We start from the raw sequence: 21,269 nt of genomic DNA on the forward strand, positions 1-21,269 counted from the left end.
GTGTCTGGCGTTGCCTGAAATACTGTAATAGAGTTGTCCCGACTGTGAAGGAGATAAGGCCCACGCATAAGGCACCACTGGCGTACGGCAAGATCATTGGCAGCACTCATGGGAATCGGGTGGACAGTTCTGGGCAGTAAATACTGTACCACTCCCTGTTCCATTTGTCGTGGGCTCGCCCGCACAAAACTCAGCTCTTCCTCACATTCAAAACAAATTATATATTGATCCGTCTTACAGTATTTAGTACATTTTATTGTTCTTATTATTTTATTTTTATATGATTCTAATATAATCATTTAAAGCATATTGAGGAACGGGACTGGTAACAGATTTTTATTTGAATAAAAAAAAAAAATTGACTTTATAAAGGGGGGTGTCGCCAACATGGAAATATCACCATATTCATGGTCAAGGGGCCAGCTGTTGTGATGGTGTTCTCTGTCGCGTTCTGTTCAGTTATGGGGGTCTCGCTGTGTTTCATCTGCGGTGGCCAGCCAGGCTCGAGGAGGGAGGCGGTGGCTCAAGCGGTAGAGAGGCGACCTGCAGTCCTACCGGACCCAGGTTCAATCTCCCGCTGGGGCAGGGAGCGGTTTAAGGATTTGAATTTCATAAAAACAGACTTTCCTGATTTACTAGAAGACCCGCCGACATGTCGTAAAAATACCCCAACAAATACCATTACACCAGTCCTGTATGAGACAGCCGTAGCATGTATTCAATATGGACGGTGAGTGTTAGCACCGAAGTGGTGACATGTAGAGGTGTATGGTATGTAGGAGGACTACTGAGCTTTGGGAGCAGGTTATGAAGCCTATGCCCAGAGTCACACACACACACACACACACACACACACACACACACACACACACACACACACACACACACACACACACACAAAGCTAAATAGTGGTGTTCTGCATAATTATGTGAAGCACCCAGGCATTTGGTAATGCTCTTTATCCTAAACATCTTTTTTTCTTTTTATTTCTCAAATGCATTTGTTTTTCTTAATGGGTGGCCCGTGTGATGATTCCTTTAAATTTGACAGAACTAACACACACATGCCCCTATAACTCGGTCTCAGCCGAATGTAATTGTCTGGCGTTAGGTTAAAAAAAAAAACAGAGGTGTAACCACCATTACGGGGTTGATAATGACAGTATTAATGGTGACAGTATTAACACTCATGCTCTTATACTCGCTCGCATTTAAATATGTCTGGAACTAGCTTGAACAGAAAACGAGTTATTTCAAACATGTTAGTGGTAAGATACAGTATGAATATAGTACATGGCTGAGCTATTATATATCAGATCATACGAGAATAACACCCACAAACCCAGGATACCAGCTTCCCTTCATTTTTTTTTTTTTTTTTAAATCCTATTCTTGACTCAGTTCAATAAATTTAAGTAAAAGAGAGTTTTCGAAATCGAAGGTTTAGGTATCACTCCATATCTCTCCGGGCTGCGTCCCATGTTCAATGAATCCGTCTTTAGCACGCCGTTGTACAAATTCTTCTGAACACTTTGTTTTGTCGATTTGATGGAATTGAAAGTGCTGTCATTTTTTACTGGAAGGAGGATATCACTGTAGTGTATCTACAGTTCATCCACTTAAACCTGGCAAACGATGTCTACCTCCATCTTGAATGCTAAGTTGCAAAAATATAGAACATCGTGTTGGTTGGGAAATATTAATGAAAAGAGCCTAATCTTCCAATGATCTATCTATCTATCTATCTATCTATAGCCCGACGCCCTAATCCCGCAAAGGGTGGCCGAAGACAAAATGCCTCCAAGTCACTCTGTCACCCACCATTTGACTACCCTCCCCCCAACTCACTCCCCCCTCCCTCATATACCTCTCAACTCAATCCCTCCACCTCATCCTCGGTCTACCCCTCCCTCTCCCTCCCTCCACCTCACCTACATACACCCTCTTAATCAGTCTTTCATTCTCCATTCTCTCCACATGTCCAAACCACCTCATTGTATTTTTCCTAATCTTTTCAACCACATCCACATCTACCCCACAACGTTCCTTCACTTCTTCATTCGTCAACCTGTCCCTCCACGTCACTCCACATGCTCCTCTCAAGTAACTCATTTCCACTGCTCTCACTCTTGACTTGTTCCCCTCTTGCAAGGTCCACGCCTCTCTTCCATACGTCAGGGTAGGGATCACAATACCATCATGCAGTGACTTCTTAACTTCCATACTCACCTCCCTATTTCTCATCACTGCTTTCAGTGTACCAACAACCTTTCTTCCCTGCTGTACCCTTTCACGTACTTCATCCCTCAAAGTTCCATCCTTACTCATCACACTACCCAAGTACCTGAATGCACTCACATTCTCCATATCCTCACCATCCAACCTCACTGCACACTCTGTGACTTCATTCCTCTCAAACACCATAACTTTACTTTTGTTTACATTAACTTTCAGCTTCCTCCTCCTACACACTGTCCCAAATTCATTCACCAAACCTTGCAACCCCCATTCATCTTCACTCAACAATACTGTATCATCAGCAAAGAGCAACACCGGAAGCTTCCAAATCACACCCTAATTCATTAGGGCCACCCCCACATCCACTGCCCTACCTTGCACCTCCTTTACAACCCCATCCATATATATATTAAACAGCCATGGAGACATTACACATAACTGTTTCAGTCCCACATTGAGATCAAAGAACTCACTCAGCTCACCATCCACTCGCACCGTAGCCCTAGCTCCCTCGTACATACTCTTCACAGCACTCAACAATTTCCCCTCCACTCCATATATTCTTAATACCTTCCACATACCTTGCCTATCTATTCTGTCATAAGCTTTCTCCAAGTCCATGAAGACAGCATACACTTTCCTTCCCTTCTCTAGATACTTCTCCACTAAACATCTTAGAACAAATATCTGATCTTCACACCCTTTTCCCTTCCTAAATCCCCCTTGTTCTTCTCCAACTAGCTCCTCTGTCATATGCCTAACCCTATCAATGAGTATTCTACCATATATTTTACCAGTCACACTAAGAAGGCAAATACATCTATGGTTACCACATACTTCTCTCTCCCCTTTTCCTTTGTACAGAGGAACAATTATACCTGATTTCCAGTCCTCTGGAACCCTTCCCTCTTCCCAAGCCAATCTACACAACTTCCATATCCACTCCACAACAATCTCACCCCCATACCTAAGCATTTCACCACACACTCCATCAATTCCTGGGGCCTTTCCCAGCTTAATCTTCTTCATCTCTTCCACTACTTCTGACCTACTGATCTCTTCCTCCCTCCTCTCATCTCTTCTTCTCCCAGCCATTCCCCAACCACTTATACTCACACTGCTCTCACTCTGTACATTCGACAAATCCTCAAAGTGCTCCTTCCATCTCCTCAATTTCTCTCTCTTCTCCACCAACAATCTATTATTCCTATCTTTCACTCCCCTACTATTTCCCCTTTCACACTGCCTTACTTTCTTTACCTCCTTCCAAAACAATTTCTTACTCTCCCTCCATTTCACACTCAGATTCCTCTCAAACTCTTCATCCACTTTCTTCTTACTCTCCTTCACCAGTCTATTAACCTCCCTTCTCCTGCTCACATATACCTCTCTCTTCTCTCTCTCATCTTCTCCCCTACCTCTACTCTCTAACCATTCACTATATGCCTTCTTCTTTTGTTCCACAGCTCGTTTCACCTCATCATTCCACCATGCTGTCCCTTGCACACCCTTGCATCTCCTCCTCACTCCACAAACCGCCTCACACGCTGCGCTTATCTCTTCCGTGAATATCTTACATACGTCTTCCACCCCTTCCATCTGCTCTAGCTCATACCTTCCCAATCTTTCTTCCACTATGCTCTTATACTCTGTCCTCTTTTCATTATCTTGCAATTTCTCCACTCTTCTCACAGGAGCTGCTTCCTCCTGTCTTCCCCTTCGTCTCCTCAACCACTTTCTTTGCAGCTCTACCTTGGCCATCACTAAGTGATGGTCCGAGACTCCATTCCCCCACCCTCTCCACACTCTTGCATCCAACACTTGTCTTCTCATTCGCTCATCCACACACACGTAGTCTATCATTGCCTTTCGTTCAACAAGTTCACCATCCATCCTCCTCATTACTCTCCATGTATACCGGTGGATCATCTTATGCCGAAAGTAGGTGTTGGCTATTGCCAACCCCTTACCGGCCCAGATGTCCACCAAAGCACTTACCATTCCCATCTACTTCAGCTGTCACACCCCACTGACCAACCACTCCATCCACTCGTACATTCCCAACTTTGCCATTCATGTCTCCAATCAACAGCACTCTCTCGCTCCTCTCAAACTTGTCCATACATGCTTCTACTCTCGCCCAAAACTCATCTTTCACTCTTGCCACTCGATCCTCTGTTGGAGCATGCACACATACAATCGCCCATGCTTGTATACCTACTTTCATCCTCACCCATACAATCCTTGCACCCACTGTTCCATACTCTCTTATATTCTCCTTCCACTTCTTGCTTATCATCAGACATACTCCCTCTCTTGCCCTCTCATTCTCACTGACTCCCGCACATATACCTACACCATATTCCCATTCTCTCATCCTTTCACCTTTCCATTTAGTTTCAGTCAATCCACATATATCCACTTTTGCATCCTCAAGCACCTGGACAATCTCTCTCTCTTTCACTTCATCATTCACTCCTCTCACATTCCATGTTCCCACCCTCAGAATGTCCTTTGTCCGTTTCTTAGTCGTCAACGTATGGTCCGTCCGGGTCCGAGGCGCTTTATTCGCTTTTTTAGTTAGTTCTTTTTACGGGGTGGGGCACTAACCCACCACCAACCCTTTTAGTCGCCTCGTACGACAAGCAGGGATACTGGGGGAGTATTCTTGAAACCCCCCTACCCCCAGGGGGGTTGTATTCTAGTCAACCGAGGAGCTTCCTGATATCTCTGCCTAAACGATTTCCTTTTTCTTTTCTTACTTTTCTCCCATACTCTATGCATATTTTATATCGTTGCGACATATACTTCAATGGTGAAATGCATGAAAGTATTAACATGTCACAAGCAGATAAAAATGGGAATAAATCCTAGCAATTAAACCTAGCTAAAGAGCCTCCTTAAACGACGAGAATACCAACCATTACCTTGGACTCCTGTGCCGGGATTCACATACACACTAACGATCAGTGCCCTGTTGTGACTCAGAGTTTATTTACAGATACCCGGTACATAGAGAGAGAGAGAGAGAGAGAGAGAGAAGGGGGAGGGAGAGAACGGCCTTCAGCACTCGCTTGTCATTGTCTTGCTGAAAAATGAGTAACAAATAAAAATAAATACGGTATATAATAAGAACTCGTACTAATTTTTCTTCTCCCAGATAAAGATTTGTATTTTTCGGAAAGAACACGAGAAACGCGAAGATTCTGCACTCTCCTCGTCCTACAAAAACGAATCATAGCAGGAAGGGATCGTAAGTTTGCATGTGAATCCAGACCCCCGTGGTGACTTGGCTTGAAGGTACCCGTCGTTGTGACATCCATGTGCAGGTGTGACCAATATTGTCTCTCCACTTCTTAACTGAGGCCATATTTTTATTACTGTGGTGCCTCTGAACATCGCAGCACAGGGTTTCGAAGCTCATACAGCCAAATGTCAGTCAGTGCTCTCATGGTTAAAGTTGCTCCAACCAAATGGGGTCCACTGGGGATGGTCGGGGTTTATTCCTCACACAAAGCCACTCAGGGATGGGCGAGGCGGGTCGCCCTCGCCTTTAACATCGAGACTGAGTAGCCTAGCCCCGGGTCATTACGCTCCTAATGGGGCAACGAGGATATGATAACGATGATAATGATTACGACCTGCATTTATGTTGGCAACACTACTATGCGAGGGATCAAAGCCTGACGGGGCGGATGAAGGCGTCTTGATCGCTGAATGCCACCAGGAGCATACGCCGCTCACGTGCCGTTTACTACGTCACTCCTGCCACGTGTAATGTATTTTATTCTTGCAACCCCGATCGATTATACTGAGCTTAGAATAGACTTTTCAGTTTCGAAGTGTTAGATACCGCCGTCATTTAACAACATCGAGTAAGGCTTACCACATATCTTGAATAACACCGTCTAGTAGAAGCAATAATATAATTAAAGGACTGAAGTGATCCAACTCTTTAATTTCCGCTAGTATCAGTAAGTCATGTTACTCACCTTAATGAAAGCTTCTGGCAGTGTATGAGTTAGAAACAACATGGTTTATGCCGTCTATAGTAAAAGACCCACCTTAACCACAAAAGAAGCTAATTTCTTGTACTGCGAATGAACACTCCCAGGCTCCTGTGACTCAGCTAAAACAATAATAATTTAACGTTAGTTGAAACAGATTACCAGAGCTGTACCAGCGCTCCAGGGGTTTATGATTACTCTCTCTCTCTCTCTCTCTCTCTCTCTCTCTCTCTCTCTCTCTCTCTCTTTCACGGGTTCCTATACTCAGCTGAATAAAATCGTATGTTGTTAGCAGGAAGAAAGTACAAGCCGTTAAAACAAATAAATACAGGATGACAGGATCCTAATATCGAGTTTTGCTAAAGTCTGCGGGAGTGGTGCACCTCGCTTCCAAAATTCCCTAGCGAGTGACTGACGGACAAGGTCGCTCCGTGAGATTCCTCAGCTTATATAAAAAAAAAAAAAAAAAAATCTTACTGCAGGGTTAAAGGCTTTAGAAATATATCGCCTAGTCTTGTAAAATGTGTATTTGCTGTAGCCTTGTAAGTACTTTGTATCACAGATCTGAAAGTTATTAATCCCTTCCGGACGAGGACGTCATTTATAATTTTTGCCACCACCAGACGATTATATGTAGCCTGGAAGCATCTCCTGGCGGTGCATGGGTCGATGAAGGTTGTTCCTGTCCCTTCAGGTTCAAAAACACACACCTTAAGGAAAGTAAAATGGTCAGGAAGTATTTAAAAACTACAATTAACAAGTCTTCGAAATAAAGTGATTAACACTGTCTTGGAGGTAACAGTTCCAGCATACTACTCTAGCTAACGCCAGATGATTTTGTTCAGCTGATGAGCAGTCAGAGGAGCCTGCAAGTCTTAGTAATGTCACTGTAGCCCCTGTCATGGTAGGTACAACTTTATCATTCTCTTCCAACTAATCTCAACGAATTTATTCAGTTCAGAAACAGTCATAGCAGCCTAAGAAAGCAAGTTTGTCATTATTTACCCTCACATAATCGGAACAACTCAAGCAGTCTGCCCAGCTGATGCTTGACAGATTTATGCACATGAGAGCAAGTCATAGGAGCCTGACAGTGTTTACCCCTTACATCAGATGAAATCCTTCGTATTTATTTCTTGCTACTACTAAACTATTTTATCCAGTTCAACACAGCTTTCTAGTCGCTTACTGAAGGATTTGTGTAGTGGTATATCCAGCCCCTTCGCGTCAAAGGGTTTATCCCAAGATGAATTAGATCATGTGGAGTTTGGAAAAACAAAACATAAATTTACCTCCTCGTGCTGTAGGAAGGATAATCAAGAGGCAACAGGCGTTGACCCCTTGACTGCTACACCGTATTCATATTTTGTTCTTCCTACTACTTTCATTCAGGTTAGCGGCAGACACCTGATACGGAAAGAATTAGTGGATTTTTTTTTTTTTTTTTGGGGGGAGGGGCTACTTCACAACATGGTGTCCCACTTGACTGAAGGGAACATTTGTTGTCATCAAAGATTAAGTAAAAAGGACGTCATTGTAGTGAGTGGGTTGATGGAACAAGGAACCATGTAGCCAAGTAACTACCACCCATTATTCTGGTGAGAAGACGAAAGCTGTTCGTACTGTATGGTGTGATGATTCTTGTACCTACTGAAATTCACCAGATGTGAATTTGATAACTGTGGATAATTCTCAGAATACGACTACCTCCAGGAGAGATGACACACGATATACATAACTTTTGGCTATGACATTGCTAAAAGAAAACATCCGTTGTCGAGGCTGGGAGTTCTAGGCTTGGCTAATCCATATATCAAAACGAACCTTTTGTACTGCTATGTCTGATGATGAATACTTATTCACACTGAAAGCCTGCAGCACAGCTTGTGTTAGATTGGCTAATCCATATATCAAAACAAACCTTTTGTACTACTATGTCTGATGATGAATACTTATTCACACTGAAAGCCTGCAGCACAGCTTGTGTTAGGTTCCTTGATTAATACTGCACCTTTGTATCCAGATAATATTCTGACAACGAAAAATTATCTTCAAAACTTCATAAAGGACCTTGGTATATTTAGTGTGCTCCTTTTGCGTGACACAAAGTTGTATATGCTGACCCAACAAGCGAAATGGTCGGATCATGAGGGCGAAAAAAAAAAGTCATTTTACACCATGGCGCTATATATTTTAATTTTTTTTTACTGTGCACCGGAATTCTGATCAATACATCCAGTCTGGAAGTGCGTTTGAGAGCACCCAACAGGGCATTAATCAATATACTAAATGTTAAGAACAGGCCACGTGCAATGCGTGCCTTTAAAGCAACATTGACCATCTTGTTGAGGGATCGTCTAATGAAAGGTGGTGCTTAGTTGAAGAGCTAGCAGCATACCAAGAGACCACTCGAGTGTATTCAACTTCTCACTTGTAGGTACACTGCATAATCAAGCCAACCATCATCAACCTTCATTCCGGGAGGGCACAAAGTGAAGGAGAATGGGTCCCTGCGGGAGTTTTTGCACATCGACATATTATTTTTACCCTCCACCTGACGAAGTCAGAGGAGGGTATTGCTATCACTGTGATCAACAACAATATGTGGCATAGAGATTTCGTTTCCTTGCCAGAGCTCAGAAAGTATTCAATTTTGAGTCATGAATTTTCACATAGTTATGTCTTATTGTCAACTGGTGGCCTTTGATATGTAGAATGCTGTCTTAATTTCTTTTTTAATAAGGAAAAGGCAAAAAAAAAATAAAAAAATCTCAGAGATTTCCGTGTGACCCGCACAAAGAATCTGAAGGCCAATACATTTTTCTCTTAAAACCTTGCAGCTATTAAACCTAGGAAGCAGAACTTGTACAAGATAAATGATTATATGAGTATCTAATTATGTATGAAGCTTCAAAGCCGTAGGTATTATGTAATAAAAAAAATGGCCGTCTAAATGAAGAAAGCACTAGTCATTTTCATCAGATCTGCTCATAACTTCATTATTACCGGGGATAAAGTACTGACATTTTTAAGTTTAAATGTCTTTGTGTTTTAAAGAGAGGGCAGAGGGGGGGGGGGGATGAAGGGCGGTATGAGCTTGGTTAGGTGTGCAGGGTGGTGGGGCGTATGTGCTTGGTCAAATGGAGTGTTGCAACAGCGTAGCATTTCCTTCTTTTTTAGATGGTCATTTCTGATAGGGATGATAGGCTACATACCTGGTGTGAGACCGAAATGGAAACGTTGCTCCAGGTAAAGCAAAAATAAACCCGGCGGTACAGGAATTTGATTTTAGAAATAAAAATGGTGTATGGATATCCAATGTTCCAATTCAGAAGTCGGATGGAAGCAAGTTCAGAATCATCAATTTGCTGAGAAGCTAGGTAAAAACTATAGTAAATTAAATATTGTTAACATTTCCAAAGGAATGCAGGGTGATCACTAGCACTCAAACGGGCGATTGTCCCCCACCTCTCCTTGCAAAATTCAGGATTCTTGGGCCATATTTCAGTTTTTAGGTGTCACTGTATGGTTTGTAGTTTGACCTCGTAAAACCCTTTAAAGACTTAAATCCAAAAATGAATAAGGTGTTTGGAGGCATCTACCCAAGGAAGAACTGCACTATGTTTGAGGCAAACGGGTGAAGAAATAAAGGAATGACATCAAACTGGAAAGAGTTTGAAAGAAAGATAGAAGAAGGAAGCTGAACAAACACATTATGATGTCCACAATAACTCGGAAATATTGACCATTTAGATAGTCCATAGTTACAGGGTTTTCCAAACTGTACAGGTTCTGGACCAGGAGAACTGGACAGAAACTAAGGTGATGAATATAGGAAAAGGGTTCTGTGCGCCCTACAGTCTGGCCAGCATCATGAGCACACATGAAAGTGATGAGGTATGCAATTTATTCTTCGAAGAAAGTCAAGCCTCTTCATATTAAATCACTGTTCCCGACAGGATAATACCACTGGCATCACTCACTAAGAACTCATTGAATGTTTTTGAAAGCACCAGACAATCATAATGTTCGTCACCTTGAGATCACCAGCTTTGGCTGGGAATCGTGAAGGGCGTACCATTTCAACATTACCAAAGGACTCCCAGCATCCCTTGAGTTGATGGATGTTGTTAGTTGCTAGTGCAGTGCTGAACAGAAAGCAAGTGCATATACCAATTGCAGCTTCTTCAGGATGAGTCTATTTTGTTCCATTTATTGCATCTACTCTTCCTTTGATGAGTTCAGTAGAGCAAAATAAAAGCATTCACTTGAGGAGGAAAAGTCGGAGGAGGAAAAAGTGGGGTTAATTAATGAGGAGGAATTAAGCCTATCTGATAACATGATGTATATCTAATACTCTAGTCGGTACGTTTCTGGCCTCTCACATGGTACTCTTCTATTTTTGACTGTGCACATCTGCCAATGTATTGTAGACTTCTTACAGTCTCTGGAAATTTTACAGGGTGCACTGTCTGTAAAAAATAAAACCTCACTTCATTGCAGCAACACTTTATTATTCTAGTCGGTAGTAAAATAAAATGTTAATGAACCTAAATGAGGCTTCTCTAGAAACTGGACAACACGTTCGTCTTCCAACAAGCTTCAGTCACATTCTGTGACTGTTTTCTGTTTCAGGCTGCATCACAGGGCTGTGACAGTGAATTTATGTTGCTAGTCTTTATAACAACTTTAATATCAACATCAAATGAATCCGTCCTAAAACCCTCTGTTTATACAAAAGAATAATCCATTTATCATGTCCCAGTTACAAATTGTGCTCACTACTCTATTTTGCTCACATCGGACAACAGGAATCTGAATGACACAATCTGTTGGATTCCTGTGGTTAATCGTAAAGAAGCAATAAGGGTGCAACATTGGTAATATTATGGTGCAGAATACAGCTAATGAACCAATGCCATTTATTTGCTCAAGAGTAATGATTAACCTCTGTGGCCTGGGGACGTCATTTCCATTTTGTTGTTGCCATATGATTTTAATTTGAGAGCAGCAAGGTAGTGAAGGGGCTAGTGGAGGTTATAGGTATTCCCTCAACATCAGGGGATATCCTAATTTATCAGACTTCAATTGTCTGGTGGCAACAACAGTAAAATATGCATGGCGGCCCATACATTTTGCTTCCCAGTTTATCATGCTGTTGGAACTTCTTGGTCTGCATTTGTGAGGAGCAACTTCTGCTTCAAGAAGTACAATACTCTTCTTTCATGCAATCAGTGGATGTAAAGAAGCACACATTATCCATGAAAAGAGTTAACTGGGGTAGAAATGATGCAGAGTAGACATCGGTAACATTGACTGAACCGTCCAGGCAGCACAACAGAATTCGGAATATGTAGAACATGAACCACACTGTACAACACGTCACTGGACTAATCAGGTTAACATCCATCAGTTATCCCGTTCAGTCTCAGGAGTTCTTGAGCCTGGCCGTGGTCGGGAAAGAAAAGAATGAAAATCACCTGTATTGTGAGGTGACTCTACATGTTTAAATAACACTTTTTGATGGAGGGACTACTCTTAGCTGGAAAAAAAGAAGGCACAGAGGAGAAAATTTTCATAAGGTATCTATCAGTTCTGTTGAAGGGTGTGTTGTTTAGTGTGCTAAGTGCTAATCTGTTTCTCTGGTAAATTCTGTCTAGTCTGTTTTCTTGATGTTTAGATGATGTGTGATTACTATGATTTAGAGTGTATTTTTGTGGTGTTAGTGAAAGGGAGGTGATCTGAATGGAGTCTGGGTTCTGTGCCAGGCAGTAATGTGTGAAAGTGTGAGCAAATTAAATGGTGTGTCAGGGACGAGGAAGTTGGAGTGTTTGGTGCAGGATGTAAGTTTATTGTGAGGTGTTGCTGAAAATGTGCTGTACATGCTGAACTGTGAAGCAGTGTTGAGTGTTGCTCATGTTCGTACCAAACAGTGCTTTTAGAGTTAATGTTCCCAGCAATTACAGAAGTAGGTGTCAGTGTAGGGGAGTGAACTTAGGGTTGTGTTGCACTGGAACAGCGTGGGAGGTGTCAGGGGAATGTGTATGTTAGAACTGTGGATTTTTTTGTGTGTGACCAGAATGCAGACTGATTGAGAGTATGACTAGTGCTGCGTCATTCTAGAAACATGACTGTTTTGTCTGTATTGCTTTTCCTTAGAGAATGGATGTGTGAATGTAAATGATGAGGTCACCTCCATGGCCATTAGTTCAATCTGTTCAAAAATGTGATTAGCGTTTGATGTGTGGAGTTGTGTGTGTATTTGGGTTTTGTTTTTGGTGGGAATGCAATGGTTATGTTGTGTCTGTGAAGGAAGTCTTCAGTTTGTGGTGTGTTGGAGTGGTTGTCATCGATATTTAGTTTAGATTTTAAGTTCCTGTTGCGTGTTAGAGGAGTTGTGCATCTAGTGTGTGTCCAGTTGATGGTGTGGTGTTTGTTTGTGGAGGCTGATTTGTGGTGGCAGTGGTTTTGTGGGAAGAGGGATGTTAGGAACAGTGCGAGAAATTGTGTTTGGTGTCACACGAGGAGTGTTTGTGGTTGTGTTGCACTTGTCACATACCCTTGCCTGCGATGTTTTCTAAGTGTAGCGCATACTGTGTGACTCCATTCTCTGCAAGAATTAAACTGACCAGATCCGCATGTTCGTTTGTTGCTCGTAATGTGTACAGATCAACCTGGGCAAACATAATGTGTTTCAGGCCTAGCATTGCTCTCAGTGTCTCCGGCAAATGTGAGGTGGAGGGTCATTTCCCTTTATGAAAAAAAAAGAAAAAAAAAAAAAAGCTCTAGAGAGCAACTTCTCACACGCAGGAGGCGGGTCCGTCAAGTTGGCCCCATCCTCCTCGTAGGACTTCGAAAAGCTTGGGGAAGTTTTGCTCCCACGAAGCTGAAATCACAGCTGCTACTCCTGGACTGGGGTGCTGCCACCGCGAGTAGGCTTCCTTTCAGCTCCAGTCAGTTAATGCTATGGTTAACCGACTAGCGTGAAAAGTCTCGTAAACTGAAGAAAAAAAGCATCTTTCAATAATAAGAATGAAATAATACATACAACATTGAACTGAAGAAAGTAATGGTACATTAATTTTGAAGCTGGATTAATCTGTCTGGACTAACAATAAGAAACTGATCTTAGTGGCCATTGCAGTGAAGGATTAATACTTTAGTTGTGGAGGTCTTTGAAAGCGTTAGGTATACTGAAGAGACACAACTTGACCTTACCCCCTTCTGTCTGACCGCATATTTTTAGTAACTTTTTTTTTAATAGAACAGATGAATGAAAAACAAATGACAATTTGTTCACTTCAGAGGACACGCTTGGAAGAGGAGGAGTTAAATACGGCCTCCATTAGCCCCTTTAAATTTGGAGGTCTTTCCTGACTTGATTATACTCGTCTGGAGGTAGGAAAACGAGCTGAATTAAATAATTTTTTTATGTTTTCGACTCTGGGCATAGTCTTCACAGCCCTTTCCCAAGGCCCAGTAGTCCTTCATACTATACATCGTCACATGTCACCACTTCGGCCCTAACACAGATCGTCCATGTTGTATACATTCTAGGAGTTGGCGGGGTATTTGTACGGTATTTCGGCGGGTCTTTTGATAGTTCAGTAGTCTGCTTTATGAAAATCAAATCCTTAAGCTCTCATGCCCTCCGGGGATTGGAACCTGGGTCCATTAGGGCTGCAGGCCACCTCTCTACCAATTCAGCTACCGCCTCCCCATAGGAGAGAAGGGTTAACGGTGAAGCTAGTGAGGTCTTTGAGAACATAAGGAAAAAATCAGCGACGAATGTGACCTTAGTCTCCCTTATCTGAACATTTGAGTAAACTACTGACGCAGTGAGACCTGATGCACCTGTCTATCAAATGGCATATGGAATATTCTTTATTTTTCCTTTTAACTTGAGAACGCCATTTTTAAGGTTGTTACTACCAGAGGTAACCTGGGTTGTCTTGGTAAAGACCTGTGGTCAGACATACTGGTTGTTTGAGACCCTTGGTGGCCACTTACCCAGTACAAAAAGACTCCCGGGGTCCTATTTCACTCACTGAACCTATGTTCCTCCTTCTACCCATTTCCACAAGGATATATTCCTCATAGACCTATTCCTTCCACGAACATATTTCCCCCATAACCACCCACCTGCCAACTCTGCACACCCACCCTACCCTCCTACCCACCTCACCAATCCGTCCACTCATCCGACCCTTTGTCCGCAGCAGGGCCCGACAGCAGAGCTGGTTTACCCCTGCCTCATCATAACAGACTCATCCCCTTACCCGCACCTGACCTGCGTAGCTGATCAGACCAAATGCGGGAGAATATCCCCTCAGGGCTGCGTCATCACTTATTCATTCACAATTTCTCTCCATTTATTTCTGTCATGCACAGCCACTCTTCCTTGCTCAACAGACATCCCTCTCAGATCCAGCGCTCTCTTCACACTGTCCATCCATCCGATTCGTGGTCTTCCTCTCAGCCTTACACCTCTCACATCAGATCTAGTTATCTTTTTCACCAATCGCTCATTATCCATTCTCTCCATATGCCCAAACTATCGCAACACCCTCTGCTCAACTCTTCCAGCCATCTCCCGAACAACTCCAGTTCTCCTTCGCACTTCATCATTTCGCACTCGATCCATACGCGTCACTTCACACATACTCCTCAGACACCTCATCTCCATTACATTCAAACTTTTCCTCTCTGCTACACCCATATTCCATGTTTCAGCCCCATATAATGCAGTCGGTACCACAACACCCTCATACAGCCTTCTCTTTACATCCATTCTAAGCAAACGACATCTAAACACTTTTTTCATTCCTCCCAGTATCTTTGCTGCTTCATTTATTCTAAACTTCACTTCTGCATCTATTCTTCCATCCACAGCAACATGTGACCCTAGATATTTAAAACACTCTACCTCCTCAAGCAACTCGCCATTCAAAATTATATTCATCCCCCTACCACCTACCAACCTCGTACACTTCATCACTTTACTCTTATTCTCATTTACTTTCCATTTCCTCCTTTCACACACCTTTCCAACCTCCTCTACCAACTGTTTCAATCTCTCCTTTGAATCAGCCACCAGTGCAGTATCATCTGCAAACAGCAGCTGCTTCAGATTCCACTCTCCACCATCAACATTCACCAGACTCAGACTTCCACCTGAAACTCTTGCATTCACCTCCCTTACAACACCATCCATGTAAATATTAAACAACCAAGGCGACATCACACATTCCTGTCGCAGCCCCACTCTCACAAGAAACCAATCACTCACAGCATTTCCCACTCTTACACACGCTCTACTATTTACATAAAAACTTTTCAACCCTTTTAGTAACCTACCATCAAGTCCATACAATCTTAAAACAGTCCACAAAGCCTCCCTATCAATTCTATCATACGCTTTCTCTAAATCCATGAATGCCCAAAACACATCCTTGCCTTTCGCTAAATACTTTTCATACATTTGTCTCACCGCAAACACCTGATCCACGCATCCCCTCCCTCTCCTAAAGCCACATTGCTCATCACCAATCACTCCCTCTGTACCCTCTCTAACTCTCATAATTAACACTCTACCATACACCTTCCCTACAATACTCAACAGACTTATACCCTTAAAGCTAGTACATTCATATTTATCACCCTTGCCTTTATACAACGGGACCACACAAGCACTTGCCCAGTCAATTGGCACCATACCTTTCACAAAGCACACATTCAACATTCTTACTAACCAGTGAACATCACCCTTCAGGCATTCCACAGCACACCCATCCATACCTTCAGCTTTCCCTGTTTTCATCTCCTTTACTGCCTTCTCCACTTCCTCCTTCGTGATCAAAGAATTATTCAACTCTCCCAAGACATTTATTCCTTGCACCCTTCCATCCGCCACAATCTCAGCCACCCTCTCCTCCTCTACATTTAACAATCTTTCAAAATACTCTGCCCAACTCTTCCTTATTGCATCCATCTCAATTAACATCCTTCCATCCTCTGCTTTTACTCGCTCTTCCTTCCCAGACTCTCCCTTTCGCACCCTTTTCACCTCCTTCCAAAACATTTTCTTATTCTGTTGAAAATTCTCTGTCAGCCGCCTACCCCACCTCTCATCTGCTGCCACTTTAGCATCACGCACAGCCCTTCTCGCCCTATTCCTCTTTTCCTTATACATTTCATATGACATCTCATCCTTCCTCTGCAGCCACACTTCATATGCACGTCTCTTCTCAGCCACAGCCAAACTTACTTCCCCGCACCACCATTCACTTCCTTTTCTTACACCATCACCCACACGTCTCACACCACACACCTCTTCTGCATGCCCCGCAACAGCACTCTGAAATAACTGCCATTCCTCCTTCACACTGCCATTTTCCTGATCTTTCACTGCGTTCCACTCATCTTTCAATTTCTCCTGATACTCTATCTTTTTTTCTCTTTTATCCAACTCACTCACTTTCAAAACCTCCCTGCCACACCTAACCCTCCTAGCTCTCACCCATCTCTTACCTACTCTTAAATTTCCCTCCACCAGATAGTGGTCAGACATACCTCCACCCTCCCCTCTCAGAACTCTCAGATCCAACAATCTTCCTATTACATTCCTAGACACAACCACATAGTCCATCAAAGTTCTATCAACAACCCTTCCACCCTCCTGTCTCACCCATGTATACTTATAAATAACTTCCTTCTCAAACAGCGTATTTCCAATCACCATCTCTCGCTCAACACACATCGCTATCATTCGTTCCCCATTTTCATTTCTTCCAGGCACACCATACATACCAACTACACCTTCAACTGCTACATTTCCCACTCTAGCATTCAGATCTCCCATCATTACCACATTCACATTCGCTGCAAAACTCTGCAGACACTCATCAACATCATTCCAGAAAGACTGCCTCTCTTCTTCATCCCTTTCACTACCAGGCCCATATGCACTCACAAACACCCACAACTCACGTTCAAATTTCGCTTTCACTCACATCAGTCTCGATGACACCTCCTTCCATTCAATCACACACTGCTGTACTTCCGGACTCACTAACAAGGCCACACCTTCTCTTGCCCTTCCTCTATCAACACCTGACAATCTTCCATTCACACTTCCAAACATAGACTCCCCCTTCCCTTTCATCTTCGTTTCACTCAAAGCTAACACATCCAACTTTCTTCTCACAAACATTTTCCCAATCTCCTCCCTTTCAGCCTCAATCGTACTACATCCACGCACATTCATAGACCCAATCTTCAGGGTACGGGGATAACTCAATCCCCCATCCCTTTCTCTGGCCTGTCTCTGTTTAGGAACTTAAAAACAGAGGAGGGGGTCCCTAGTCCCCCTTTGTAGCTAATAATAATATAGTTGCAGAAAAAGAAAAAAAAAGAAACGGTTGTTGTCCACCATGTTTCCATCATGTTGCTCTGATTATTTCAAATTAGTTCTAAGCTTGGTCATCAGGGACGCCACTTTTGCGGAAGTAATGTACTGTGGGTCACAAAAGTGTTGGTGCACAATATGCGTGAAAAATTTTGGACCACAGAACGAAGGTCACTGAAATATTGATGTCCGACCTACGAGAAGTTCATAGCCCTGATGTCAGGAGGTGTCATATATCGCCAGCTAGCAATATCCTCTTGCAAACATATAGCAAATGTTATGTTTATGTAAACAGACAATGATCATACACAATAAGACGTTGGTAAACATCAGTAGTTGTCTGAATGTTTTCGGTAGGCATCGTACTCCCTGTGCACTGCTACTTTTGTAACCCATTGTACAATCAAAGACAAGAGTCATATCCTGAAATCTGGTGAAAACATCTGCTGAAACGCTCAAGTTTAGGTGCTTTCTGCTTTGCGTCATGTGGTAATACTGTCATGAGTTACCATTTGCGCATGATGACGAGGCTGTGGATGCGGGAATATTTTTCATAACAAAGCGAGTTAAAGACAGGTCCGAATTAATCCTCTTCTTTACTGATTTAACTTCTGGTTAGCTAAAGTTGGTAATTATAAGCTGTGATTGCCATTGTCTGTCATCAAACAACGTTGTTTCATAGGAAGATACAGTCAGTGTATAATAATAATAATCAAATGTTGTTAAGAGCGAAGAAATGAATCCACAGGCTGGATTGCGAACAAACCATCCAGAAGACCAAAGTCTGCACACAACTATTCGTGTGCCTCATTCTAGGTTCAGCTCGTCTCTTAAATAAGCACTGCTTACAGGTGCTACTTTCCATCGTTGTGATTATTTTCTGCTCATGTATTGGTGTGGTAACACTAGCGCGACCTGAAGGATGACCGCTGTCAGTTGTGCTTTCCTCCTGAAAACACCTAATCCACTTTTTTCCGGTTCTCCTTACACCAAATGTTTGAACTGTCTGTTCGAATTTCTTTCCACCAAAATAAAGATATATCATGTCGTCTCCCATTTTCCCAGTAGTTGACCGCTTGGTATGTACTATGTCTGTCTTGCGTTTTGTAGTAAGGTGTAGCAGCCTGGCAGTCGCCGCCTGACCGAATATGGTTTACATTTCGTCTCTCGGACGCAGCAAGTCTCTCAAATGGATGTTAAGGCTTCGAAATTTCCTGGGTTCGATTATACTGTCGTCCCATGAGCAGTAGATATGAGGCTTGAGGAGAGTCAGGCCTGAGGAAATACAACCAGGAATATGTAGCTGTGGCAGAACTTGGATAATATTCCACAGGTTACACTTAATCTTCAGACCAAACCGGGACAGGACTTTTGTCTTTCACTGTACACATTTATAGTCGTCGTACAAAGTTACACCTGTTAGAGTTGTTTAGAGAGTTCTTTATGCATCCCTCTCGATTTCCAAAGCGAACAGAGAGACAGACAGACAGAGTGTAAAACTTTTTGTTATCCCTATATGTATCTATGTCTATCTATCTATTTATCAGTTTATATATACATATACATATCTCTCTCTCTCTCTCTCTCTCTCTCTCTCTCTCTCTCTATATATATATATATATATATATATATATATATATATATATATATATATATATATATATATATATATATTGCCAGACGCCTCAATCCCATTCGGGGTGACCTCAAACAAATCGCCTCCACGTCGCCATGTCCCCCGCCTTTTCACTGTCCCGCCCCCAATTCACACCCCCCTCTCTCATATACCTCTCCACCCCATCCCTCCATCTCATCCTCTGCCTCCCCCTCCCTCTTCCCCCCTCCATCTCACTCACATACACTCTCTTCGTCAGTCTTTCACTCTTCATCCTCTCCACATGGCCAAACCACCTCAGTGTATTCCTCCTAACGCTTCCTATCACATCCACATCCGCACCACAACGCTCCTTTATATCCTCATTTGTCAGCCTGTCTCTCCATGTGGCTCCACAGGCTCCTCTTAAATAACTCATTTCCACTGCTCTCACTCATGACTTGTGTCCTTCCAACAACGTCCAAGCTTCACTTCCATACGTTAGAGTTGGTATCACAATACTGTCATGTTGTAGCTTTTCCACTTCCATGCTCACTTCCCTGCTTCTTATCACTGCTTTCAAGGAACCAGCAACCTTTCTTCCCTGCTGTACCCTTTCAAGCACTTCACCCTCCAAACCTCCATCCTTACTCATCACACTACCCAAGTACTTAAATGTACTCACATTTTCCAGTTCCTCACCATCCAACCTCGCTGTACATTCACTGACTTCACCTCTCTCCAAGACCATCACTTTACTCTTCCCTACATTCACCTTTAGATTTCATTTCTTTCACACTCCCTCAAACTCATCCACTAAGCCTTGCAGCTCTCCTTCGTCTTCACTCAACAACACAGTATCATCTGGAAACAACAGTACATGGAGTTTCCAAACACTACCCTCTCTCACCAGGGCCACTGCATCATCCATTATCCTACCTTGTACCTCTTGTATTACCCCATCCATATACAGATTGAACAACCATGGAGACATAATACATCCCTGTTTCAACCCAACCTTCAAAGAGAAAAGTTCACTCAGTTCATCATCCACATGCCTGCAGCCTTAGCACCATCGTACATACTCTTCACAGCATTCAACAACTTCCCATCTACTCCAATATTCTTAATACTTTTCACAATCCTTGTCTATCCACCCTGTCATATGCTTTCTCCAAATCCATGAAAGCCGCATACAACTTCTTTCCCTTCTCTAGAAACTTATCAATTAAAGATCTAAGGATGAATATCTGATCTACACAACCTCTTCCCTTCCTAAAGCCTCCCTGTTCTTCTCCAACTAATTCCTCTGTTGTTTCTCTAACTCTGTCAATAAGTATCCTACCATACACTTTTCCTATTATACTAAGAAGACAGATGCCCCTATGATTACCACACACTTCTTTTTCCCATTTTCCTTTGAACAAGGGAATAATTATACCTGACTTCCAATCCTCCGGGACTCTACCTTCCTCCCAGGCCAATCTGCACATCTTCCACATCCATTCTACTACTCTCTCTCCCCCATACTTCAGCATTTCACCACATGCTGCATCAATTCCTGGGGCTTTCCCCGATTTAACTTTCTTCATTGCTCCCACAACTTCTATCCAACTGATTTTTTCCTGTCTTCTCACCTCTCTCTTTCTCCCAGCCATTCCCCAGCCACTTATACTCGCATTACTTCCATCCTCATTGCTCAACAGTTCCTTAAAGTGTTCTCTTCATCTGCTCACTTTTTCTTTCTTCACCATTAGTAATCTACCATTTTTATCTTTCACTCCCCTGCTAACTTCACTTCCACCCTATCTTACTCTTTCCACCTCTTTCCAGAACATTTTCTTACAGTCCCTCCACTTTACACTCAAGTTTCTTCTATATTCCTCATCTGCTCTCTTCTTACTCTCTCTTACTAATCTTTTCACGTCTTTCTTTCTACATATAACTCTTTCTTCCGCCTTTCAACTTCTTCCACGCCTCTATTTCTCATCCATTCATTGTATGCTTTCTTCTTTTGTGCCAC

General features: G+C 42.7%; 1 protein-coding gene across 1 annotated transcript in view; it reads left to right on the forward strand.

Annotated features, from left to right (window-relative positions):
• The first annotated feature begins 407 nt into the window (after nucleotides 1-407).
• The window catches only part of LOC145394488 (uncharacterized), a 66,815-nt gene continuing 45,953 nt past the window's right edge, over nucleotides 408-21,269 (forward strand). The window contains 2 exon segments of the mRNA XM_080268337.1: nucleotides 408-530; nucleotides 10,035-10,142. Of these exon segments, the coding sequence (XP_080124463.1) occupies nucleotides 408-530; nucleotides 10,035-10,142 (231 nt within the window).

The sequence above is a fragment of the Coenobita brevimanus genome, chromosome 27, assembly GCF_032717465.1.
Source record: "Coenobita brevimanus isolate Jiangsu-jjx chromosome 27, ASM3271746v2, whole genome shotgun sequence".
Classification (NCBI taxonomy): Eukaryota; Metazoa; Arthropoda; class Malacostraca; order Decapoda; family Coenobitidae; genus Coenobita; species Coenobita brevimanus.